Genomic DNA, 27,301 nt, shown 5'->3' on the forward strand with positions numbered 1-27,301 from the left:
GATGGATTATGTAACATGTAGAATTCATGTTTACTATTTTACAAGGAGTTATTTGTGTATGAAATCTTGCGGACTAGAGATTGAAAATGTGTGATTTACAAGCAAAGAAAAAAACAGCTTTAAATCTTAGTGCCCTGCATTTCAAATTTCTGGCTGATTTATAAGTCTTTTAAATCCCATGCTATTAAACAATTCAAAACTTCTATGGCTCTATATGTGTAGCTAATATTAACTGCTCAACCAGCCAGCCTGTGGCATTTTGCATGCTATTCTTCATTTTTTCCATCTGTATTTTTCCTCACCCAGCTTTTTCAGAAATGTTATTCCTATTTCTGTCACACTGTCGCCTTTTAGTCTGTTTTGCAAGAATGTAACATCAGCAGCTAAATGAACCTAGGAAAGACAAAAAGAAAAAACAAAACAAAACAGGCCTGAGTCATTCAGGTTTTAAAAAAAAAACCCCTAATTTTTTCTGTCTTTATTTTCAGTTTCATTTACCCTGTAAAGAGCTGACTTTCTTTACAAAATGATAAAAAAAGAGCTTTTTCTGTGGATAAAGGGCCCTTTACTGTGCGTCCTCCATTGATGATCTGGCTGTGGTCAGCTCTGTGTGTGAGTCTGCAAAGAGAGGGGTGGTCCAGGACAGGCTCAACCTGCTTGATTCTGGGGCAAGCCCAGCATGTGGGCCCCTTTTTGTTCACAGTGTGGGTCTAAACTAAGGCTCCATCTCAGGAAGAACACAAATTCCCAACTCAAAGATAGCCTTGACTCAATGTGCCTTGCCAAGCAGAACTTCCAAGGATAAATGGCTTCTTAAAATGATTTTTCTCCAATTGACTTGCTATAAATCACTCTGTCATTAGCTCAATAACATAATCACTTGTCCTAACAACATTTAGCAATTACTTATGGCTTTGAGAGCTGTGAAAAAACACCAACTAAATAAATTATAAGTATAAAATTAAAAATTGAAATTATAGACATGAATATTTGATACCCAGGCCTTCTTTTCCACAATAAAGCATTTCTCATTTCCCAGACACTGAAGTAAACCCTAGGGCTTGCTTCTCTATTCATTAAAATATACTCACATTGGGCTTCTCTGGTGGTGCTGTGGTTGAGAGTCCGCCTGCCGGTACACGGGACACGGGTTCATGCCCCGGTCTGGGAGGATCCCACGTGCTGTGGAGCGGCTGGGCCCGTGAGCCGTGGCCACTAAGCCTGCGCGTCCAGAGCCTGTGCCCCGCAACGGGAGAGGTCACAACAATGAGAGGCCCCTGTACTGAAAAAAAAAAAAAAAAAGAAAAGAAATATATATATATATATATATATATATATATATATATATACACTCACATAAGAGCAGCATATTGCTGACCTACCCTCAATAGAGTACCTGTTCAGCTATTTTAAGTCATTGGGATAGATAAGATATAAGCAAAAGTACCTAGTAAAAAATACCTAGTAGTTAAATTATGACAAAGATAAAAACGATCTTATGGGGGAAAAATGAGAGTGAATTTAGCTTCCATATTTCAAAGTGCACTGTACATATGAACTACCATATGACCCAGCAATCCCACTATTGGGCATATACACTGAGAAAACCATAATTCAAAAAGAGTCATGTACCACAATGTTCATTGCAGCTCTATTTACAATAGCCAGGACATGGAAGCAACCTAAGTGTCCATCGAAAGACGAATGGATAAAGAAGATGTGACACATATATAAAATGGAATATTACTCAGCCATAAAAAGAAATGAAATTTGAGTTATTTGTAATGAGGTGATGGACCTAGAGTCTGTCATACAGAGTGAAGTAAGTCAGAAAGAGAAAAACAAATACAGTATGCTAACATATATATATGGAATCTAAAAAAAAAAAAAAAGTTCCAAAGAACCTAGGGGCAGGACAAGAATAGAGACGCAGACGTAGAGAATGGACTTGAGGACGTGGGGAGGGGGAAGGGTAAGCTGGGACAAAGTGAGAGAGTGGCATGGACATATATACACTACCAAATGTAAAATAGATAGCTAGTGGGAAGCCTCCGCATAGCACAGGGAGATCAGCTCCGTGCTTTGGGACCACCTAGAGGGGTGAGATAGGGAGGGTATGAGGGAGATGCAAGAGGGAGGGGATATGGGGATATATGTGTATGTATAGCTGATTATACAGCAGCAACTAACAACAATGTAAAGCAATTATACTCCAATAAAATTGTTTTAAAAAATACCTAGTAAAAGCAAATAATAAGTGAAAAAGCCTGGGTCTAGTAGGCAGTTAATTAATATTTATTGAGTCTTATCTGACTCACTCCCCTCTCTCACTAAGAATTCCCTGGTCAACCAGCCTGCATTTGTTAAACCATAGACTTTGGTGTACCAACTTATCTGCTCCTGTAGTGTGCAAAAACCATGCTTTTGTGATGCTCACCATCCAATAGAAGGATGTACAGTGCACTTTGAAATATGGAAGCTAAATTCACTCTCATTTTTTCCCCATAAGATCTTTTTTGTCTTTGTCATACTTTAACTGAAAATCAGTTAAAATAACAAAAAGACTACATTGAAATTATTTGGATATTTGGGACCATATGAAGTCTGATACATATTTGTCATTCAGCACATATAATCAACTGTTACCCATGAAAGCTGGAGACTTCTTTATCCTATTTCAGACCTGATTTTTTTCCCCAGTCTACATGTGAATCACACTGAACTAATTCAACTTCCTTGTCCCTTGAACAAAATATTATTTTTGTGCCTTGGGGCAAGGTCCTCCTTTTACCTGGAATATTATTTTCCTCTTACCCCAAGACCTTCACCTAACTGCTTTTTATCTTTCAGATGTCAGCTCAGAGTTTCCGTAGGAAAGCTTCCCTGCCCACCTCCCACCCCACTCCACCCCACCCCATCCCAGGTCCGCCCGTGGCCCTAAGTCATTTGACTTCTCTACTGGACAGAAGATTCTTGAAGGGCAATAACTGTGTTTTGTTCATCTGTGTATGCTCTGTGCCTCTTAACAGATGCTGATCACTGTCTTGGTTAAATCAATGAACAATTCAGGTGTGGAAGCCAGCCTCCAAGATGGTCCACAATGACCCCGCCTCCTATCATTCAGGTAGTCCCCTCCAACGTTGTCCCAGAGCTGACAGCACCTGCTGTGATTAGATCTACAAAGAGACGTATGTGACAAAGAACTTCATGAAGCCTCTAACCGACTGCGAGAAAGGCACTGAAGCCACGTGAGTGAGCTTGGAAGTAGATTCCCAGCCTTAGTCAAGCCTTCAGAGACTGCCGCCCTGACCAACCGCTTGATTGCATGTGCATTAAGCTGTGAAAGGCTTTGAATCACAGCCACCTAGCAAAGCTGCTACCAGATTCCTGATCCTCAGAAACTGTGTGAGATAATAAATATTTGTTGTTTTAAGAGGCTGCATTTGGGAGTAGTTACACTGCACTAGATAATGAATATACCTGGCAAAGTAGAGTCTGTGCCTTACCATTTCCAGGGCACCTCTGATAATCCCACAGAGTAAACTGCAGTAGCACAGAGAAGATCGCCCAGCAGGGAGCTCTTCCACAAACTCCACCAGAGGATTCTTGTCTGGAATCAGGGAAAATTCATTTCTGCTTGAATTGTTACAGGTCACACTTGGTGTAATTCCCAAGTACATCTTGAAAGCAACCTAGTAAACAGGAAAAAATTTACAAAACTTGGTCTAGAACAAAGAACTGTTAGTAAGACACCCAAATACCCTTTTCCAGGCACAATGGTTAAGCTCGTGGCGTGTGTAGTCAGAAAGCCTGGGTTCACACTCAGCTTTGAAATTTACTGACCCTCTGACTTGGACAACCCTTCAACCCTTTTATTTTTATGGAGTATCCTAAAGGACAAGTTTTCTATGGAAATAATATGGTTTATGAAACTTAGAGTTAAGGCATCCTTTTTGAAAAAATCTTTTTCAAAAGTGAATATCCTTTAGGAGGGTAAGAAATTAAAATATTACCAATCGTCAGTGTACTAGCATAATGTTTGTCACATGTGCCTAGTAAAGGATAAGATTCTGAATTAGAAGGGACCCAAGACACACCTGCCACAACAGGAAGGCGACAGAGCAGAGGGCAGAGGGTGCCATGGCAAGATTAAACCCAAGGGTGTGTTTTGGGAAGTGGAGGGAGCCGTAACACCAAGGATGACAAGCCTCTGAGAAGGAACAAGGGTTAGTGGTGGGAGGCACATAAGTGAGTCATAACGCAGCTTCTCAAAAAAGTCTGCTGTTTTAAAGAGCTGAAAGAATTCTACAATGTCGAGATAGAGGAAGTCTTGGAGACTGTTTCTTGCATACCTCCAGTTTCTCAAATGAGTAAACTGGGGCTCAGAGAAGTAAAATGACATGGCTAAGTTTACATTGTAACTTAGTTCCCTGGCTTCTAGTCCAAGGGACTTCCTTATCACAAAATATACAGGCCTGGAATCTGAAGTTCATTAATGGAAATTTGTCAGCTTGACTGTTGTCTTTCAAGTGCCTTAATTAATTTAATTTTAAAATTAAAAGCAGTGTAGGACAGATATGGGGACAATTTCCTTAAATTATTTATAATTAGAAGTACTAAAAGTTTCACCATTCATTCATTCATTCAATAGTACTCATTGAGCACTGCCTGCCTAGCACAGTGCCTGGCACACTGTGGAGTGGAGTGTGGAGTTCGGTAACTATTTGAAAAACAAATTATTGAGTAAGCATCCATTCTGTGTTTGACATCGTATTTATGCCCAGAATACAAAATGTAATAAGATGTAGTTCCTGTTTTATAAGAGCTCACAGTTAAAGAGGAGCTATAGATATTAAAAAAATAACTGCAATACTATAAGCTCTGCAAGTACAATGTTATATATTTGGTAGCAACCCTTGAAATATTCACAGAATAAGAAGCTTCTACCCTGTTTATGAATATTGAGTGAAAGTTTGCCAGGTGGACAAGGTCAGGTGTGTGTGTGTTGTGGCGGGGAGAATATTCCAGATAGAAGGAACATGTCAAGGGCATGAAATACCATGATGAGGTTCAGAGGAAGTTGGCATCTATCAATTTGTGGGCAACAGGGAGCCCCAAAGGTGTGAGTAGGCTAGGGAGGAACTGGTTTTCTGTTTTAGAGGGATCTCCTTTATGTCAGCATAGAGGATGGATTTAGGGTTGAGAATGGGGGTGGTCATGAGGTCAAAGGCAGAGATACCAATCAAGAGGTTACTATGAAAGTCTAGGAAAGAAATGATTAGGACCCTTCTCACTTTGTCTTTCATTCAAAACTCAAACTCTCCCTGAACTTTTCCATATAAATTTCAAATAGCCCAACTCCTAAAATTTGGCTTAAGTCACTAGTCAGTTAAAGAGGATGTAAAATGAATCTTCCAGATCTTAAGTCAAAGTGCAAAAGTCTTAAGCAGCAAGAGAAAAATACCATCATGAAACTCTAGGCTAGGAGGCTTGATTCAATGGCTCTCAATCAATTGGCTGAAACCCTATTTCCGCTAATGTTGATCCTCTGGTTGGAAAATTCCTAGACTATTACTATCTGCAGAGTCGCAATTTCTTTCTGATTCTCAATCCGAGCCACGTGGAAATAACACAAAAATGGAGGCTGTTCACTTTGAATTTACTCTCATTCTCAGTGTTTTGGCTCTAGTTTAACGGCCTAATATCCACCAGTAGGAGGCATTATCTGAACACTGTTGGGAAATATTCATTCCTAGGGAATGACATTGTTTCCTTATCTGGCTGGATTCAGTCTGAGAAGGACTGTTGCTTCTAACAAAGAAAGAGCTCCACCCTCGGCCACTGCCACAGCTGCTCTGCCAATAAATAAGAGCAAAGCGTTTTCCCTTTGTGTATCTCCAACATGGATGCCTTTCAGGGGATTTTAAGATTCATCCTCCACCGGAAAACTGTTATTGGCTACAGCTTTTTGGCTCTGCTGACTGTGGGAGGTGAGCGTCTCTTTTCACTCGTGGCTTTTAAGTGTCCCTGCAGCACTGAGAATGTGGTGTACGGATTGGTTTTCCTTTTTGCTCCTGCCTGGGTGTTACTGATCCTGGGATTCTTTCTGAACAACAGGTCATGGAGACTCTTCACAGGCTGCTGTGTGAATCCCAGGAAAATCTTCCCCAGGGGCCACAGCTGCCGCTTCTTCTATGTCCTCGGTCAGATCACTCTGAGTTCATTGGTGGCTCCAGTAATGTGGCTTTCTGTGGCTTTGCTCAATGGGACGTTTTATGAATGTGCCATGAGTGGGACCAAAAGTTCAAGACTCCTGGGGCTGATTTGCAAGGGCAAGCCCAAAGAGTGCTGGGACGAACTTCACAAAGTACCTTGCAGCAAAATCAGCATGACCCATACAGACAACGAAGAACTGAAACTGTCCCTGCAAGCCCAGTCTCAGGTAAGAAAGGACAAACGTGACTTTTTTCTCTTTTTCCCCAGAGTGAGCTTGAAGTATTCTCTCAGTACTCTGTTGAGCCAGGGCTGAGTCTGAATCCTCCTAAAACATTTTGAAACTAAATGGAAATTGGAACACGGGGCAGCATTAAGACAATCTGAGGAAAAGCTTTTCAGTGGTTGCTTGGCTAGTAAAATTGCTGATTGGATTGTCTTTTCCATTTCTGAAAAGAAATCTCCTCTGAGTTATACATATGTAAATACTTACGTATTTTAAGACAATCTCTCTGGGTTGATTTTGTAAATAATGCATGACACTAACTCATAATAGAGTGCTAATGGCAGAGTAATTAGAAGTTACTGCCTCCTATTAATTATTTTCAAACTGGTTTCTCAGAAAAACACACATATCTATTAAAATATAGCTGAACGAAATGAGATAATACTTTCCAAAGCCGCACATAATATAATTAGTGTAGAGATTCCCTTGCATGATTTCTGGCAACTGCTACCTCTATGTATAAATATTGTCAAGATGGAGGAGAACTTCCTGTATAAAGTGGGGGTTGGCAGTCTCTAAATAGCCTTCAGTGAAACGGGACCATATTCTCCAGGGAGGTTTCGTCCTGTGCTCTGTGCTCTACAGCTAAAAAAGTTCTTACATTATTTTAGAAGCTCAAGATTTGGGGCACTGTTTTATTTAACAGCAGGAAATTGTAGCTTTACCTAATTGACACAAGGAAGTAGCTTGTCATCCTTCCAGGTACGTGAGCATAAATCCAGATGTGAGCCTGGCCCTGGCCTCAGGAAAAGACTGAATTCCTACTTGTGAGGAGCAGGAATGACATTCCCCAAATCAAAATAAGCAATAAGAGTAGATAAGTAGATCCACAGTTTGTCAGGAACGCTATTTGTTTAAGAATAAATGTGCTGAAAATAGTGTAATTTTACTTTTTTTCAGCATAGACTCACCTTTTCAACAACACATCAAGGAAAAATCTTTTTCTAAAATCATACTTTCCAAAACTGGTTGGCGATATAGTCATACTCTCTTCATAAACTGCTAAGCCTAAAAATGCTCCCCAAACAAAATCTTTTGTTTCATGCATAAAGCGCATCTTAGATAAAAACATGCCAGGCTCCCTTCTTTGGTTGAAGGAGGGTATTAATTACAAGTGTTACGATACAATGAGTGATGTATGATTTGTATCCTCGGGCACCAGGCTCCATTCAGGTAGATCCAAACACTTGTCACTGTGTGAACTTTTCCTCTCTAAACAGAGGCATAAGGAAATCATGCACGTCTTCCCATAGCTTAGCCTGGGCACGCTGACCTGTTTACTTTTCAGAGGAATGAGAAGGGCCTGGGGCTGATTCCTAGAAGAGGCATAAGAGATGTGGACAAAGGGAGCTGTGTCACAGCAGGTGCTGACTACAGTGCTTCCCACAGGCAGGAGCGACAGAGTCCAGACCAACAGCTGGGTGTGCGGCTGGGGGTAAAAGGTGCCGCGTCCATGGGTGGAGCAGAGAAAAGAATCCAGCTGGGTGGCTTGCTATTCCTCAGGATGGTAGGGTAGAGCAGTGGCAAGAACTCCGTCTTGGAGTTCGCTCTCCTTGGGTTTGAATACTGATTCTACCACTTACCAGCTATGTGGCCCAGAGCTACTGGTTTGACCCCTCAGGGTCCCAGTTTCCTCATAGTTTCCTCCTACCTTGGAGGGGTGCTGGAAGGTATAGTAGATGATGGACGTAAATGGATATAAAGCTGCTGGCACGGAGTAAGTGTTCTAAACTGACGAGAAAAACGCCAGGGTTTCAGGGAGAAGACTCGTGCAGAACGGGACACTCTTGAGGGCTGGGGTGGGAGCATCCACCATGTCTAGGTAGACCCTGGGTACCATGAATTAGGGAAGAACAGAGGGCTCAGTGCTCAGAGCTCAGCGCTCAGGTGAGAGCGAGTCGAAGGTAAGGTCATGCAATGGGGGGAAGGGGAGTCTGAAGCTGATCAAACAGTTGATGACACAGCAGCGTTGGTTCAGATACTGAGGTGAGATGGCCTACTGGCCTACAGGAGAACCTGTGTGGAAAAAGAAAGGTAGAGGTTAAAGAAAAGAGGAAGATCCGAGGGAGCTAAGCACAAGTGACTAAAGTAAATGTGAGGACTTTTCACACAATGGAAGCTGTGCTTCATTTGTTAAATCACATCAGAAAGATATCCTGTGTTCAGTAATGCTTTTACATAGACATGGATACATTTGAAAAGTAGCAGCACATGACAATGGCTGATACTTACTGAGTCACGTGTATGTCTACATCATCTCATTTTAATGCCCCAAATTACCCTCTGAGGTAGGTAAGCCCCACTTTACAACTGAGAAACCTGAGGCATGGAGAATAGCCACAGAAAGGAGAAAGTTGAGATTTAAACCCAACTAGTGGCAACCCAGAATTAACATTCATGTGGGGTCTGAGACCCTGTACAATGACCTCCATAGTCTGGAGTTGGAGTTTGGGAAACACTTGTTTAAAGCATTGGAGCATATTTGTGGTTCTGTTACGGTCTGAATGGGTTTATTTGCAGATTGTTTCTGTGTTCAGATAGGCCCATCTGCTGAGAAATACTAAGGGCCATTTAACTAAAATGTCAAGAGAAACTTTGAAAGAGCTTTGTTAGCTGTCCACATATGAACTTAATTCCAATTGTGAAAAATATAATTAGAACAACAAAAAGTTTAGAAGATAAGTTGAGCTGCTTAGACTTCTGCTTTTAAAGTTCAGAAAAACCCCCCAGCAGAACCATTTCGTATTCAGAGAGGAATTTGTGTTTTCCAATTACCCAAATTCAGAACCAGCAAATCCTGAAGGTTTGCAATGACTCTATTTTTTTTTTCTTGGCTTTTATGCAGGCTTCCAATTCTTATAGCTTCAGTTTCCTTATTGTGTTACGTTTGTCTCACTTTATCCTGGATAATGAGTGATTTTATATATATATATATATATATATATATATATATATAAAATAGCTAGTACTATTTGAGGGCTTGGTTTTCCCAGTTCTTGGATAATCTATATTTTTGCTCATTTCCATTTGCCTACTTTCTGGGTCTTTCTTTGCATACCAGCAATGGTGGGTAGGATGGAGAATAGAGGTTAGGTAAACCCTAACTTTATTTGACTGTAAAAAAAACCTGTCGTTAGTAATTAAGATGAAGGATTTCAACCGAGGTCTGGTATTAAATTAGCCATACACTTCCCAATAACACTACCCCGGCTCCCGGAGAAGTGGCTTTACTTTGGAGGTCCTCAATATTTCTTTCTTTCTAAGATTCTAGGCTGGTTCCTGATTTGTTCAGCAGCTTTCTTCTCTCTGCTCACCGCTTGTTATGCTCGCTGCCGATCAAAAGTTAGCTACCTTCAGCTGAGTTTTTGGAAGACGTATGCACAAACGGAGAAGGAGTACTTGGAAAATACGCTCCTGGACTATGCCAAAAAGCTGAGTGAGAGGAACCTGAAATGCTTCTTCGAAAACAAGAGGCCAGAGGTCTTCTCCATGCCTACCTTTGCGGCCTGGGAGTCTGCTTCAGAGCTGCATTCTTTCCACCCAAACCAGCAACATTACAGCGTCCTCCACAGGGTGGTGGAAGGTGGTCTGGAACTTCGCCCTGAGGATGATGAGACTACAATGGTGCTTGTGGATGCTTCTCAAAATGTGCAGCTCACCGACCATCACTGACTCGTGGTGTCTAGACATCTTCCTACTGCGTCAACAGCTACCCGAGCATCTCTGCGTTTTCTCACATTTAGTGTTTCTTTATAAGACAATAACGCAAAGGCAAGCAGCTTTGCAGCTCCCAGCTGCAGACAGTGTCACGTGCTCAAACTGATGCTGAGTGACTGGCCAAGGATGGTGACAGAGGTGCTGTCGCATTTGTCGGGGGTTGGGCTCAGGGGCTTCAAGTTCTAAGATTTTATGATTGACAGTGAGATTCATGCAAGAAGGTCTGCCACTCTGTGTAAATATGGTCATGGCATCCGGGGGTAGCGGTGGTGACTTGTGAGTGAGTGTGGTACTCTTAACAGACTTCTGTACAGTGGGATCTGCAGTGTAGTTGGTAGAAATCCTCGCTCAGTAAACCTATCCTACTGCCTTTCAAGGATGTGTGAAATTCTATCATTTGAAATTCATTTCCTTGGAATCTGAAGACACCGGTTCTCAGAATAACACATTAAAAGAATATGATGCCTAAAATTCAGAGCTTTTCACATGTTTCCACTATGCACTGAAAGTAGACCCCTACGGTCAGGGCTGTATTATGACTTTTGTGGGCTCTAGGTACTTTTGCCTTCATGAAACCATTTCTACATTAAAAAATACACATACACACAAGCACAAATATACATATATATATTTATGACTATTGATATAGACATATATTAATATTACATGTTAAAACTTTTTTTCAACCTTGAAGTTCATTTATTTCCTGTGACTTTATAAAAAGCTAAAAACACTTTTGTGGGCACTTACAGAATGCAAATTTTGCATTCTATTATGTAATATATCCACATTAGTTTAACTATACAGATATATTAATTCCCTCTAAATCTCTGAGTGGGATTGATATTTAAGGGAGAGGCACCATGTTCTATGCTGTGGCTCACATCTTATACCACAGAGAGTCCTTGCCTCCTAGTTGGAGAATCCTGGGGATGAACTCCTTATTACCATGGAACATTATCCCAAATTGGGGAAAGGATCCTATAGGTATAAGACCTGAAACAACATATCCTTGGGAACTTGGAGGTGCAGAGTCAGGTTGTGTGTGTGTGTGTGTGTGTGTGTGTGTGTGTGTATGTGTGTGTGTAGGTGGGAGAGTGGGAGGTGGGGGCTGTGATGTTGCAATATTTGAAATACTGTTTGGGTTTTAAACATGGTATGTGATAAATGTTTAACAACTGGCTCTCAAAGAAAAAAAAAACCAACCCTGATTTGAAGTGTTTGCCAATTTCTATGATGTAATTTCAAGTTACCACGGTGATGTCACTGAAAGCAGAGTTAGGAAGAGATGCTAACTATGGGCTCTATGAGCCGGAACTTTCTAAGAAGTTTTTTATAGCTAGTTTTTTTTTTTTTTTTGCATTTACTTTGATTCTAGCCAGACCATCTCCCGTGCAACTTTGGTGCATCTGAGTTTCACTGTAATAAAACCTAACCATGGGAAATTAAACTTGGCTCAGTGGCTCCAATTGAGAGATGGAGTCTCTTTCTCTTCTTGATTCTGACCTTAATGAACCAATAGAACGTAGCAGAAGTGAATCCAGATTGCAGAATTGTTGCAGCTTATGCCTTGGTCTCTGGCAATGCTCAGCTTGGTAAAAGCCAGCCACCATGTAAGAAGTCCAATTACCCTGAGAGCGCCAAGCTCTGAAGAAAGCCAAGCTAGCCAAATGGAGAGAGAGAGAGAGAGAGATTAAAAAGAGTTAGTTGGCTAACTCCAATTCTTTGAGTCATTCTATTGATAGGTTGGTAAAGTACCAGGCATCTGAGTGAAGAAGTCATTTTGGACTTTCCAGCCTCAGCAGACAAGACATGGAGAAGAACCAGGGGACCCAACTGACAGCCAGAAAAAAGGTCCCAGGTCTGTGGTCTGAGTGAAGTCATTCCAGCCATCAGACTTTCAAGCCACACCATCTGAGGCTGCAGACATTACAAAGGGGTCCCCACTATGTCCTGTCCAAATCCCTGATCCAGAAAATCATGAGCTTAAAAAAATATTTGTTGTTTTAAGCCATCAGATTTGGGGGCACTATGAAGTAAGTGCCCTAATATTTTCACTAATATGTGAAAATCAGAATTTATTAAAAGAGAGAAATTAGAGGCAAATTGAATTTATACATAGATTTATACAAAAATTCTCCCTATGCATAGGTGTTTCCTTAATAATTTTTTCCTCTTGATTTCAGGAAGCAGTATATCCTCTATGGAATGATTTGATAGATGCTGAATAGGCACCTCTCCAAACTAGCTCCACCAAAGCCTGAAATTCATTTTTAATGATTTTGGTTTGAAAGGAACACACTGATGTGAGTTAATTCAGTTTAAAATAAGTAACTGAGAGGAGAAACATACTATTATCATTAATACCTAGAAGAAAATGGCAGTAGAAGGCACAGGATAGGTTGGCCTTGAGTAAAAGCTAGAAACAGATTGGTCTTCTAGGCTTGCTCCTCAAAGTGTTGCCTTCAAACCACAGCATCAGTAAACGAGGGAGCTGTTAGAAATGCAGAACCAGACCCCATCCTAGACCTGTTGAATCAAGCCTGCTGTTAAACGAGATCTTAGGTGATTCCTATGCAACTTAATTTTTAGAAGTGCTGGAGTGGTGGTTCTCAAACTTTAACGCATGCCAAAATCATCTGGAGGGCTTGTTAACATGTAGATTGCTGAGCCCAAGTGTCTGATTTGGTAGGTTTGGGGGGAGAATTTGCATTTCTAACAAGTTATCAGGTGCTGCTGCTGCTGGTCTAGGGATCACATCTTGAGAACAACTGCTCTAAAGCAGGGGTCCCCAACTGCCGGTCTGTGGCTTGTTAGGAACCAGGCCGCATAGCAGGAGGTGAGCAGCGGGCAAGCGAGCGAAGCTTCACCTGCCGCTCCCCATCGCTCCCCATCACTCACATCACCGCCTGAAACATCCCCCCCAAACCCCGGTCTGTGGAAAAGTTGTCTTCCACAAAACCGGTCCCTGGTGCCGAAAAGGTTGGGGACCACTGCTCTAAAGCACAAAGCAGGCCACACCAAGGAAGGAAGCCTAGAAGAACTTCAGAATCTTGGGCCCCACCCCAAACCTACTGAATTAGACTTTATGCTGTTATCAACCTGAGAACATGGGGTAACTTTCCATGTATTTTCTATTTATTCATGGTGACCTTTTATCCCTTAACGATATTTTAAAGTTTTCCTTACATAAGTTTTGCAAGCACTGTGCATTTGTAGGTAACTTCTTTGCTGCTAGTCTAATAGTTTCTTTTTCCTGTGATATTTTCTAAGTGATGGTTATTTGAGTACATGAAAAAGCTATTACTTTATGCATATTAGTTTTATACCACTATACCTTACTGATTTTTAAATTATCTTATTCTTTGTAGAGCTTTTCAGAATTAGAAAATAAATATTTTGCAACCCCTAATGACATAATGGATCTGGACAACAAATAATGAATTCTGAACTACCAGGTGAAGGCGGGATGGGTGAGGAACATGCAACTTGAAGCCACTCCTCTGTCTTAGCATCCCTAAAAATGGGACAACCACACATTATGTGACTCTTTATGTTATGCAGTGCAAGAGTAAGTACACAGTCCAACTTGTGAAATATTGTTTCCTAAAATAACTAAATCTGACTCTAATCAAGATCTTACTCTTAGTTTATAGGAAATGTAGGCAAGAGAAAACAAGTTAATTAACACCATGAGGAAGCAACCAAGTAAATATAGAATATAGGACATGCTATCGGTCGTGTGACCCAGCTTTCCGTAGACGAATGGCATTAAAAAAAGGAGAATAAAAGACTTAAGAGATGTAATGACCAGAAACAACATGTGGGCCTCATTTGTATCCTGTTTCAAACAACCACTGACACAGGGTATCTTTGAGATATTTAGAGAAATATGAATGGGTATTAAATGGGTATTAGATAATTTCAAGAAATTGTTCATTTTGATGTGTATGATAATAGCACATTGGTTTATGCTTTACCAGTTTGAGATGCACATTGAAATATTTATACGTGAATTACCAGAATGTCTAGAGTTTTCTTTAAAATACTTCAGCACAAAAAAAGGGGGAGCTGATAGTTGAAACAAGAAGGGCAAAATACTGATACTTATTGAAACTGGATAGTAGGTACTTGGGACTTATTACATATTCTTTTTATATTTGTGTAGGTTTGAAATTTTTCATAATAGCTATATGATGAAATAAACTATGTGCTCACCTCAGTTCTTTTTGCTGAAGTTCTGTCAATCAACTCCTGCTTGCCTGGAGTTTACCCTCCAGTATTATTCTCAGAAAAAGTTCTCAGGAATCCTATTCCCTGAATTTTTACATATTCAAGTTATTGACCTATTCTATACTTGAAGGACAGTTTAGCTGGTTCACACTTTCTCTACTTGACTATATTTTAAGTATTACTCTACTGTCTTTTGTCATTGAATTCTGTTAAGGAAACATCTGATGCCATCTTAATTTATTACTAACGATGTTTTTAACCTATATTCTCACAAAATTCTTTCTTCATCTTTAAAGTCCAAAAACAGTACCAAATATGCTTTCAGATAGGTCTTTTGGATCAATTTTCCCTGCTACAAGTTATACTCTTTCATTATGGAGAAATATTTTCTCTTGTTTCAAGAAAATGGAGTTGGTGAGTTTCCCATTATTCTCCTTGTTGCTCTATATGATTTTTAAGAAACCTTATGGTTTTAGATTCAGAACTAAGCCACTGCTATGTTCCTATTGGAATCATTAATTTAATAATAATTTTAAAAAGCTAAGTTATCTTGTGGTCTTGATTCTTGTTTAACCCATTCCTACCCTCTCCTTCTCCTTTGCCCATTCATGCAACCAGCATAAAGTCAATACTTGCAGCCCCTCACCTATGAGATGAATAGCAAGGAGCAGTGGATCTGCACATGTACCTTTTATATGGCAGCTGCAAGGATGAAGACTTTTCTCGTTTGTGTGGTTGCTGCCTTGATTGTTGTCCTGTATTCAACCAATCCCATCATTGCCCAAAGTTCCCAGGGGAACCTAGATTGCCCTGAGGAGCTGACACAAGGAAGGATCTGGCTCCAGTTCTAATCATTTATAGCAGTGGCTTCTGACTGAACCTAAATGAAGCCCCAAATGTGTACTGGGACATAATGAGACTTTAGGAGAGGTAGAAGGGCAAGCTGAGCTACTGAGGCTGGACTTGAGCATGGAGCGTAACACCAGAAGGAGGCCTGGGGTTACTTGTAGGCAAGGCAAGTGTCAGTGGCTTTGTACTTATACCTATTGGAGTACGGTTTTGGTCAAGAGCATTAGGTTAGTTTAATCCCTTTTGGAGATTGGAAGATTCTTTTTTTTTTTTAACTTAAAAAAATTATATTTATTTATTTATTTTTGGCTGCATTGGGTCTTCGTTGCTGCGTGCGGGCTGTCTCTAGCTGCAGTGAGCAGGGGGCTACCCTTCATTGCGGTGCGTGGGCTTCTCATTGTGGTGGCTTCTCTTGTTGTGGGTCTAGGCACGTGGGCTTCAGTAGTTGTGGCTCACGGGCTCAGTAGTTGTGGCTCGCGGGGTCTAGAGCGCAGACTCAGTAGTTGTGGCTCATGGGCTTAGTTGCTCCATGACATGGGGGATCTTCCTGGACCAGGGCTCAAACCAGTGTGCCCTGCAATGGCAGGTGGATTCTTAACCACTGCGCCACCAGGGAGCTCAGAAGATTCTTATTACAAACATAAAATGTCATATTTGAGTCTGGAAGGAAACTGCTTTTAGGTTGCTTCAAATAATATTTTCAAAGTTCAGTAGTTTGGTAAAATTGAGTTATGCAGAAAGAATACTTGCCCAGCTGTAAGAGAGATCATATTCTAAATTTTGCTATTCCACCGAAGAGGAAAGGCAGAATTAAAATTTATTAACAAACTATTATGTGCTGGATACTTTACATAAGATTTATATTTAAAATTTCACAAGCATACTGGGAAGGATTATTGTTTCCATTTTTTATGAATAATGCTAAATTTCAAAAAGGTTAAGTTTAAGCCGCAGGTAAGAGATAGAGCTTAAATTTGGACCTGAATTAGTCTGATTCCTAACCTCCATCACACAAATGCTGCCTCATGTTGGTTTATTCTCAAGTGTTTATTTAATCTTTTGAAGCAAGTTTTTTCACTTGTAATATTAGAGTGTTGGATTAATACGTCAGAATTTCTTTCAATTATGTCATCCTAAATCTTAAGGCCAGTAGCACATGAATTCCCAGTCAGTTGGCTTCTTGATATACTCCTGGGAATTGATGCCTATCTCCAAGTTTCTTGGCCTCTGTCTGGGTCCCTGGCCTCTTTCCCTTTCAGCACAGCTTTTCCACCTTGGGTTTCTAGATATTTGAGACAGTTATGCTCTAACTATGCTTCTAGTTCTCTATATTGATGAGGTCAACTTCCCATTTTATTTCCTTAGGTAAAAATGACAATTGAGGGCTTCCCTGGTGGCGCAGTGGTTGAGAGTCCGCCTGCCGATGCAGGGGACACGGGTTCTTGCCCCGGTCCGGGAAGATCCCACATGCCGCGGAGCGGCTGGGCCCGTGAGCCATGGCCGCTGAGCCTGCGCAACGGGAGAGGCCACAACAGTGAGAGGCCCACATACCGAAAAAAAAAAAAAAAAAAAAAAGACAATTGATAAAGAAGGAATTTTCAGCAAGGGAAAGTTCATAAAAGATTTAGAATAGTCCCCAAACTTTAAGTTTTATACCTTTTAGAGCACAACTTTCTGTCTGTCTGTGTGAACAGCTCTCTCTTCACAGTTTCAAATTTCCTGACACTAGAGCTGCACCAATGCCAGAGAAAAATCTTTGAACGTTTTAAATTGTAATGAAACTGAGATTAAATTGGGAAAAATGAATTAATCAATTCACCTAATCACATTCTCTAGATCATTTCAAGGAATAGGATAAAGTAAGAAAAGTTATCAACTCAGGTGAATATTGAATAATTTTGCTTTAGAAAATACCTCAGAATATATGCATCCTTTGGCAGGATACATAACCTATAAAATGATTACTAGTTGCATTGTAACAACGTTTTATTCCTACATTTTAACATAAAAGGATGTGCTTCTGCAATAATAATAATTGCTGATGATATCAACAGATCAAGATGATTCTCCCAGGAGTTTTGTTGGTATTTGTGCCATGAGAGGAAACACGAGGGCTAGTGCTTTTAAAACGCTTGCTCCCTTAAACAATTGGCTATGAGTGAGTTTCACTGACCCTATATAGGAAGTAAAGTGGTTAAAGAAATATGCAGACAAATATAGAGTTACAGACTAGTGTTTGATCAATATCCATCTTCTTTGGAATGAAGGACCTGGGAGACAAAACTTCTCTCCCTACCTCCTCTGCGAGAGATAAGCTAGTTATCCCAACCACTGGTGGGCTTTGTTTTAATCGAGACTATCCTTGATTACATCTCTCTAATGTTTTCCACTTTTTTTCCAATGACATTTTATTTTATTTGAAACACTTAAAGGAGACAAAATGAGTGGTAACTCTGGAAGAATTTGGACTGAGGGACGGGAGGGTAGCAGTCAGCACATGCCGCCTTGCCTCTGCAGTGATCACCCTAGAGCACCAAGGAACGCAGTTTGAAAACCCCTGCTCTAGGGCACTGGATGCCCATTAAGATCACCTGGGGAGCATTAAAAAAGTTCTGATGCCTGAGTCTTATTCCCAGAGAGTGTGATTTAATTGGTCAAAATTAGGGCCTGGGCATCAGGATTTGGGGGGGAAAGTTCCAGGAGATTCTATGGGGGAGTCAGGATTCATAACCATTACCCTAGAGCCTCACTGAGAGGTCAGGGCAAGTCTGGACAAAATCTTACTTCTGACACAAACTAAGAGTCACACCAAGCAGGGCTGACCAAGGGTGTGGCTGGCCTTCCACGTGTCTCTGGGGGTGGCTGGCCTTCCGCATGTGTTCCTGAACCTTTAGGCTCAGATAAAGGTTGCTTGAGCCTTGGGGGTTTTGTTTCCCAGAGTATTTCCTCAACTGTTTTCATCTCTCGGTAAGGAGTTTCATTGTAAATAGTTACATTAATGAAACGTTCCCCATGCGATTGCTATTTTCAATCCACACACTTAGATTTGTTTCATAAGTCAGTCTCTCATGAGTTTCTTCCAAATAAGTTAAGCAATAGGAATAAAAACAAGAATCTCCAATGGAAACTTAGGACAGCGTAGATTTTCATGGACTGAGATATCTGGAAGATTGAAAACTTCCTTCTGGAACATCTTTGGTAATAGTGCTAAGGAGACAAGATGCCTAGACAAAGCCAGTTTGCTTGTAAGACTGGATCATGAACAGGAGTGGAAGATGGACGTTCATGAGTAAGGGGAGATAACTTGCAGAATTTACTGAGAATTGAGCCTTAAGAGATACTTTTCTGTGACTAAAAGAAAAATAATGTTACACAAATATAGTAACAATAAAAGTTTAAGCGTAATTTTCCTGCAGATGCCTTGCTTTCATATCGGGAATCTGCCTTAAGTAATTGATGCAGTCTTCTGGGTTAGACCTAATCAGTCTGCAGAACCCACAGATCTTGTGGTTATGCACACAAGCTTGTCCACAAATGAAAACTTTCTACGTTTTTCTTCTTTCTCCCCTCCCAGAAGTACAAAGGGGAACAGAGCAAGTGCGTGGGTGTTTACATAAGGCAGTTCTTGCTTACTCAGAGGGGGAAATTAAGCCTAAATGGTTATGTTTGTTTAAACAATTTTCTTATTTTTAGTAATTCCTCCGCCATATTTCTGGACCAAATGGTAAGAATTTTCAAAATATTTTGTGTGTTCCTTTTGCTGTTAATATTCACCATTTTTAAATACTGAGAATTTTATGACTATAAAGGGTTTTTCTATCCTTTTAATTTTTTTCACTCCCGTCTTCCTTGCTCAAAAATGTTACTAAGAAGGAAAATGGCCTGACATTCAGCTAACTGTGAGGCCATCCTTCTCTGGAATGCTGTCTGGTGCCGTGCTGTGAGTTCTATGGAATTCAATCCCTGTTTACCAAGGGCTCCCACTTATTTTAATATCATACGTTGGAAAAAGTAAAGTAATTCAATAGACCTCTACCACTAAATTGTGAGTTAGCCTTTGAAAAATAGTAAGTAATAGCAAAGAAAGATGTTCTATTTAGACTTAATCTGATTAGCTTCCGTTGCTTGATGGAGGGATGAAAGGAAGCAGTAATCCTAGGAAGGGGGTTGGGAATTAGGCACACCCTGTGCCTTAACCCTGGGACCCACCTCTGCCTGCGCTGTGCTAAGAACTGCCCTCTGACCTGGTCTCCAGTCCACCCTGTTCGTTGTGAATCTGACCCTCCAGGGCTGCCCAGACCCTTCTGATGAATGACCGAGTCTGTCACTTGGCTTCTTCCCACCCTTCAGCTCCCTGCATGAGTCACAGGTAAGGAATGCCTGGCTCCGGAATGCAATGTAGACTCTGAGGACCTCAGTTTCCCACTTCAATCTTTTGGGTGGGGTTAGTGGCCCATACCATCATGGCTAAATACTCAATCTTCTATTTACAAATGATTCTAGTATAAAACAGTGGCAAGATACCTAAATATTTTAGGATTGGGGAATCTTCGTGACAGAGTCACAATGCTTGGCTGTGTGATGGAGGTGAAATTAGTGGTAGCCACGCTGCCCCTTCTCCCCCTTCCCACCCTGCACTGTTGGGATTCCTGGCAGGTTATCTTTGAGTTGCCTGACGTGGATAGATTTGAGCTGAGTGGAAGTTGGCCTCCAGTAGTATGTGTGTGGGGAGCACATGTTCCAGAAGAAGGAAGGCTGGGCCAGGGCATGTTATCATCTGGTGGTGCTGACCACTAGGCAGAGGCAATGACACGCTCCCAGCCCTGATGCGGTAAAAGCAAGACACATCACGGCAAAATACAGTCCCCACATCAGTGACAGATTTCAACAAAGGGCAAGCATTGCCTAGCAATAAAAATGTTCCAAGTCTCCCTCTATTTCGTGCCATTTGGGCTGCATTTCTTCGTCTATCCCTTTAAGTAAGTTGTGTGTAAAAGGAAGGGGTATGTGTCTGTCTATGTGTGTCTGCATGTTGGGTGGGAGGGTGGTGTGGGAATGGAGGCAACTTTAAAATTAAGATTTAAATTTTCATCCTGGTAAAGGAAAAAAAGAAAAAAAACGTTCAAAGCGCTGAAAACAGCCTCTCCATTTTGTGCACAGTTATGATGTCAACATAACCCTGCGTGTTGTGCCTGGTACTGGGTGCATTCCATTTAGGCTTATACTCAGAATTGTGAAATATGGTAATTTTCAGGGAAAGTACTTCTTTTAAAAATGTACATTGTTTAGAAAATGAAAGGAGCCAAATATCGGGGGGGGGGAAAGGAGAGAAAGTAAAATACGGAAACATAAGGAACAAAACTGTTTGTCTTGTTTTTAAGAGAAAAACAATATCCTAAGATATGCTGATGTCTCTGACTTGAATGGCCTGGTTCAAGTTCACTTCACCTGGGCAGTTTTTCTATTCACATAAAAAAATCAGGTCATCTCTGGTAACATTCTCTGAAAAAACACAGACTGCCAAGAGAAAGGACTGCAAGAGATTTAGAAAAAGAGAAACAAAAGCAAAAGCCCCATAGGATTAGAGGACCAGAACTTTTATGATTGGTTCCTTTATAAGAAATTCAAAAGAAAAACCTAATACTATCTACTGTAGTACAAAATCATTTTTCTTAGGAGAACTTGGTTGTCTCCCTTCCACCAAAGCATCCCTCTGAGTTTACTGTTCTAAGAAATGTCTGCCCCACTCTTGCTAATGGTCTAAAATATTTACTTTCAACTAACAATGTAGTTTCACTTGGACTGCCTCATGGGGGAAGTATTTTTTTTTTTTGGCGAAAGGTTTGCTTACTTGATTATTATCTCCAAAATGCATAACAATGACAATTCCCTACTTCAATACCTTATAGTTAGCATGCTAAATGGAGCCTGCTACACTATTCTATACAGGACTTCTAGCTTCTGGAACAAAGGAAAACAAACAACAGCGTCAAGATGAACAGTAAGATGAATAAAGTGAGCAGAGCATTCATAGGTGAAGTAAGACTCATAAATTACTGCTACTAATTTCCTAGACAGGAAGAACAAGGTCTTTGCCAGTTACTTTTCCCCATTTGGGGAAAACTCAGGATGTTTTTCATAACCAAATGCCCTTCCTGAGGGGTTCCCTACGATGGCCATGCTTTGTGTCTCATTACCCTATTGTTTTGGCCACAGATAACGGACAAGGATGGGCATTTGAGAACCCGGACTGTCAGTCCATAGTTTGGCTATAGGCCTGAAAGTGGCTTAGCATGAAAACTCTACCCAGCAGAGGGCTAGTGATTGGCTGCACAGGCTAGTGACTCTTTTTGGGACTTTGAATGTGAGACACACAGAGAGAGTCACAGTTTGGATGATTGGGCAGAAGACAAAAAATGCCTGGGGAAAAGAGAGTAAGCAGAAACCAAGAGGCAGCAGAATCACTGAGATGGAGAGAAGATATAGAAGAATAGAATGATATTAATATGTAGCTGCAAGAGCATAATAACCAGAGAGTAGTTGAGTCACCAAAATGGCAGAAGACTGAAGTAGGGAACCATAAATGCCTGCTACTGAGACGACAAGACTGACTGATTTTCTGTTCTTCCATGAGGCTTAGCTGTCGTGTCCCAGAATATCCTCACAATAAACCCCTATGACCTGACAACCCAAATGCCAGCAACATAAAGAAGCCCACCTAACACAATTTGGCTCCATGATGAGTTTTAGGATACATTTCAAATATTTTCCACAATAAATGGGAATGATTTATTTAAATGATCATTTTTGTCTCTAGCATCTCCTGATAATAAAACTGACCATAAGTATGTTTGGAAAGCATGAGATATATTTTTGTGTAACTAAAGAGATGTTTTTTAGATCTTAGACCAGAGGAAGGTACAATTGTATTTTCTATTTGCCCTTAAAATAAACTGGAAAAGATATGAGCCCATTAAGTAAGTTAAGTGAAATATAATATCTAGTGATTTGACTACCCCTTTAATGTTTGCATTTTGTAATTACAATTGACATCAATGTAGCAAGAATGAATCTTGCCCCGAAACTTTCTACACTCATATAAATCATGGAAAAAATAAATGTTTCTATAAAATTATCAAGATGAGTTTACTGTCTATTATTTAATAACAGTCAGTTATTTTCCTGCCCAGGATCCTATTGTAATTCAAATCTTGTTATTGCTGTTTTGTTATTGTGAGCAACCAGACATTTTTGGAGCATTGAATTTTCACCATAGTAAATATTGCTTGAAATAAGGGGGCTTTTGCCAGTAGTGAGAGTCAGGATAAGGGGGAAGGGATAGGAAAGAGTCTTTAATTTGGAGATGAATGTTGCCCACTGCCCTCTTCTGGACAGAATAGGAGAAGCAACAGTGTGTAAGGTGTGAAAAAAAAAATCTTCAAATATTTTGTAAATTCACTTCTATATTTAATGAATGTCTACAATGTGCTGGTTTGCCATGGCATGGTGGTCCAAACCCCAAGAATGTCTGAAATTTCCCTTCCTTTGGAAAAGCTTACAGATGTGATGGGGAAATGAAATTTCCCAGAAATGAACTATAACTTCACTGGACAATCTAAGAAAGTATCAAGTCAAATTGTATGTCTATTAACATAACTCGAGAAAACATCATATTATTTTCATTCTTTGTAAAACATTTTTGCTCTAGTTGGATGGAGAATAGGAATATATACAAAAGAAGGTGGCCAGCAGCAAGTTCTTAGAAGATCAACAGGCACAAAATACAGTAAAACTGTGTGTCACATACTGATTAAAACATTAAACTAAAGGGCAGATTTATACTGCTCTATTTTCATAATAAAGATGCTCTCAGTAAAGTTGATCATGAGTTCCCTTACCTTTCCAAGGTTTCAACTTATACTATTCAAAGTAAAAGATCTCATTTTTGCTTTCCAGAATTTCTAACAAGCACAATATATGGAGTTCCAATTTTTCAACCTAAGGATCAGAATTTCAAGTTTTATAAGTCTGTTTCTATTTTTTATATATTTTATATCATATTTTTCTCTATTTAAAAGTTTCATCTTACTGTGACAACACCAATGATGTGATGTTTTTACTGAAAAATCATAAATTCCCCCTATACCCCTCAGAACAACCATCATAATGACATTGACCTGACAGTAAAAAGCTTTCCCAGCTTTGATGAACAGAGTTTGCATCAGGCCAAGTATTTGTAAACGCTATCAGTAACTAGAAGGCCCGGATGCCCTAAGGGAGGCTTTGGAAGCTACAATCAACACACTCATCTATTTATGATCTAGTTCTGTGTCCAGAGTTTAGCTAGGGAAAGCAATACCTGAAAATCAGGAGAACTAAGGCTGGAAGAGGTCTCACCTGACAGATACGGAAAACGAGGTTTGGACAGGCTGAATGACTTGCTCAGGGTCACACAGTGGGAATGTGGCTGAGCAGGATATGTACTCGTTTTGTTTTTGTTTTTTTTTATCGTACGCTGGCCTCTCACTGTTGTGGCCTCTCCCGTTGCGGAGCACAGGCTCCGGATGCGCAGGCTCAGCGGCGATGGCTCACGGGCCCAGCCGCTCTGCGGCATGTGGGATCTTCCCGGACCGGGGCACGAACCCGTATCCCCTGCATCGGCAGGCGGACTCTCAACCACTGCGCCACCAGGGAAGCCCTGTACTCATATTTAATCTCCATTACATTGGACTTGGTTAGACTACCGCTCTGAATCTGAGGAGGATCAGAGCTCTTCATGTTTAACTCGTAACGGCAACATCATAATATTTCTTGTCAAACCTATCCTTTACGATTATCTTGATTTAAATGATCAAGTTTATCTCTGATTACCTTCTCCTAATAATAAACCTTTTATCATAAATGTGTTTGGAAACCATGAAATATATTTTTGTGTAACTAAGGAGCTTTCTTTTAGACCTTAGACAGGAGAGAAGTACAACTTTATTTTCGGCTTGCTCTTACAATAAACACAGGGATTTATGCCTGTTAAGTTAAACCCTCTAATATTTCATTACTACAACTAAAATCAACTATGGTAACTCTACTGCAAATATCACATTTTCATTTTTCTCAGAATGATGATCATAATAGAAAATCTTCAAAGCTATATTTTATTTTTTATTGAAGTATAGTTGATTTCCAATGTTGTGTTAGTTTAAAGTGTACAGCAAAGTGATTCAGTTGTACATATATATATATATATTCTATTCAAAGGTATATTTTACAGAAACAATTAATTTTTGGAAAAAGCACTAGAATAAAGTCAGAAGAATTAAATTCTAAGCTGGCTTTTTTTTCTCTGAAAACTATAAATTTTTAAAATTGAAGTATAGTTGACTTAACAATACTGTATTTGTTTTAGGTGTATAACACAGTGATTTGATATTTTTATAGATTACACACCATACAAAGTTATTAAAAATATTATCTATATTACTTGTGCTGTACATTACATCCCTGTTACTTGTTTATTTTATAACTGGTAGTTTGTACCTCTTAATCCCCTTCAACTATTTCACCCCTCCTCCCATCCCTGCTCTGGCAACCACTAGTTTGTTCTCTGTATCTGTGAGTCTGTTTCTGTTTTGTTATGTCTGTTCATTTGTTTTGCTTTTTAGATTCCACGTATAAGTAAAGTCATACAGTATTTGTCTTTCTCTGTCTGACTTATCTCACTTAGCATAATACCCTCTAGGTCCATCCATGTTATTGCAAATGGCAAGATTTTGTTCTTTTTTAAATGGCTGAGTAGTATTCCATTATATATATATAATGGAATATATATATATATATATATTCCATTATATATGCATATGTATTCCACATCTTCTTTATCCATTCATCTATTAAGGGGCACTTAGATTGCTTCCATATCTTGACTATTGTAAACAATGCTGCAATGAACATAGGGGTGCATATATCTTTTCTTTAATTAGTGTTTTTGTTTTCTTCAAGTAAATACCCAGGAATCGAATTGCTGGATCCTATGATAGTTCTACTTTTAATTTTTTTTTTAGGAATCTCCATACTGTTTTCCATAGTACCAATTTACATTCCCACGAAAAGTTAAACTGGCTTTTCTTACTATGTGTTCGTGGTGACATCACCTAAGTCTTAATTACAGCATCAGTAAAATGAGGCTAATGACAGATGTAAAATGAGGCTAATGGCAGATGCCCTTTTTACTTCACAAGGCTCTTGTAATGGAAAAACAGATAATAGGTGGGAATTACTTTGAGCTTTTCTGAAGAAACGCTCTGTATTATTCATGTTTTAAAATATCAGGACTTCCCTGGTGGCACAGTGGTTAAGAATCTGCCTGCCAGTGCAGGGGACACGGGTTCGAGCCCTGGTCCAGGAAGATCCCACATGCCGCGGAGCAACTAAGCCTGTGAGCCATAACTACTGAGCCCGTGTACCACAGCTACTGAAGCCCGCTCGCCTAGAGCCTGTGCTCTGCAACAAGAGAAGCCACCGCAATGAGAAGCCCGCGCACCGCAACGAAGAGTAGCCCCCGCTCGCCACAACTAGAGAAAGCCCATGCACAGCAATGAAGACCCAACGCAGCCAAAAGTTAAAAATAAATAAATATTTATAAAAAAATAAAATATCATGTGCTGCTGTGTATCATATGTTACAATGCTGCCGACAATTTTCATAAATAATGTCTTATTTAAATTTTGTAGTTGTATTGAGTCAATAACTGCAAAAAGCACACTTGTATATGATAAAATCACATATAAAATGGATACATTTTAATGTTGCAGGAAGTTGACATTAGAAGTAACCTATCTCCTTTTTATTTAAAATGTAAGGCTGACTACCCTCCTGCACTGTTGGTGGGAATGTAAACTGGTGCAGCCACTATGGAGAATAGTACGGAGGTTCCTTAACAAACTAAAAATTGAGCTACCATATGATCCTGCAATCCCACTCCTGGGCCTATATCTGGAGAAAAACATGGTCCGAAAGGATACATGCACCCCACTGTTTACTGCAGCAAGCCAATAGCCAAGACATGGAAGCAACCTAAATGTCTATAGACAGAGGAATGGATAAAGAAGATGTGGTATATATATACAATGGAATATTACTCAGCCATTAAAAAGAATGAAATAATGCCATTTGCAGCAACATGGATGAACCTAGAGATTAGCATACTGAGTGAAATAAGTCAGACAGAGAAAGAGAAGTATCGTATGATATGGCTTATATGCGGAATCTAAAAAAAGGAAGTGTTTTAATGGCCTGGAATGTGGTATATTTTGGTGAATGTTGCATGTAATGTTGAGAAAAATGTATATTCTGTTATTGAATAAAATATTCTGTACATGTCAAAAATGATTTGGTGTCTAGCATGAGATTTCTTTTCACATCGCTAGATGGCGCAATTTAAGGTTAAAGCCTGTCATAAGAATTTGTCAGAAGCCTAGTGATAGAGTGACAATCTGCCCTGTAGAAAAGGCAAAATGAGGAAAACAAGAGAGAGGAGAATATTATTAGTACCCTAAGTCACATAGTTGTCTCCTCTCAGAGACAAAGGAGTGGAGAGTAGGGCATAAAGTCAGGAGACCTGTTCCTATGTGCAGCCTTTCACTAATCAGCTCTGTAAGAATCACTTCACTCATATGGGTATAGATTTCCTCATCTAGTCAATTCCCTTCAAATGCATCCTATTTCTCTCTTTCCTTCTCTGGAGCCAGGAAACAATCATAAGTTCTGTGGAAGCCACGGTATGTAGGTATACAGTAGGTACGTGGGAAGGATGATGATGGTTTTCTGTACAAGTGCACGGTCTGAGAGGGCAGCCAAACAAAAGGCACACCATTAGGTTCTGTTCCTGATTCTGCTGTGCTCCACGGGCAGCATGTGACTATGTGGACTTCCTCTAACCTTGCCCCACTTCTCAATAGCACCAGCTATGGAACATTTTACACTTGCCTAATGAGATAACGCTGCTGA

General features: G+C 40.1%; 2 protein-coding genes across 2 annotated transcripts; one reads left to right on the plus strand and one right to left on the minus strand.

Annotated features, from left to right (window-relative positions):
* Positions 1-251: 251 nt before the first annotated feature.
* Positions 252-3,745, minus strand: TRAPPC3L (trafficking protein particle complex 3 like). Its single transcript, XM_029224311.1, has 2 exons — positions 3,507-3,745; positions 252-393 (listed from the first exon to the last, which is right to left on the minus strand). The coding sequence occupies exons 1-2, from the start codon at positions 3,678-3,680 to the stop codon at positions 274-276; spliced, it is 294 nt and encodes a 97-aa protein (XP_029080144.1). The 5' UTR covers positions 3,681-3,745; the 3' UTR covers positions 252-273.
* A 2,140-nt stretch (positions 3,746-5,885) lies between these two features.
* On the plus strand, positions 5,886-10,820 carry CALHM5 (calcium homeostasis modulator family member 5). Its single transcript, XM_029224111.1, has 2 exons — positions 5,886-6,442; positions 9,764-10,820. The coding sequence occupies exons 1-2, from the start codon at positions 5,903-5,905 to the stop codon at positions 10,169-10,171; spliced, it is 948 nt and encodes a 315-aa protein (XP_029079944.1). The 5' UTR covers positions 5,886-5,902; the 3' UTR covers positions 10,172-10,820.
* Positions 10,821-27,301: the final 16,481 nt, after the last annotated feature.

This window comes from Monodon monoceros, unplaced genomic scaffold (assembly GCF_005190385.1).
Source record: "Monodon monoceros isolate NGI ecotype Baffin Bay Population unplaced genomic scaffold, NGI_Narwhal_1 Super_Scaffold_15, whole genome shotgun sequence".
NCBI classification, from domain to species: domain Eukaryota; kingdom Metazoa; phylum Chordata; class Mammalia; order Artiodactyla; family Monodontidae; genus Monodon; species Monodon monoceros.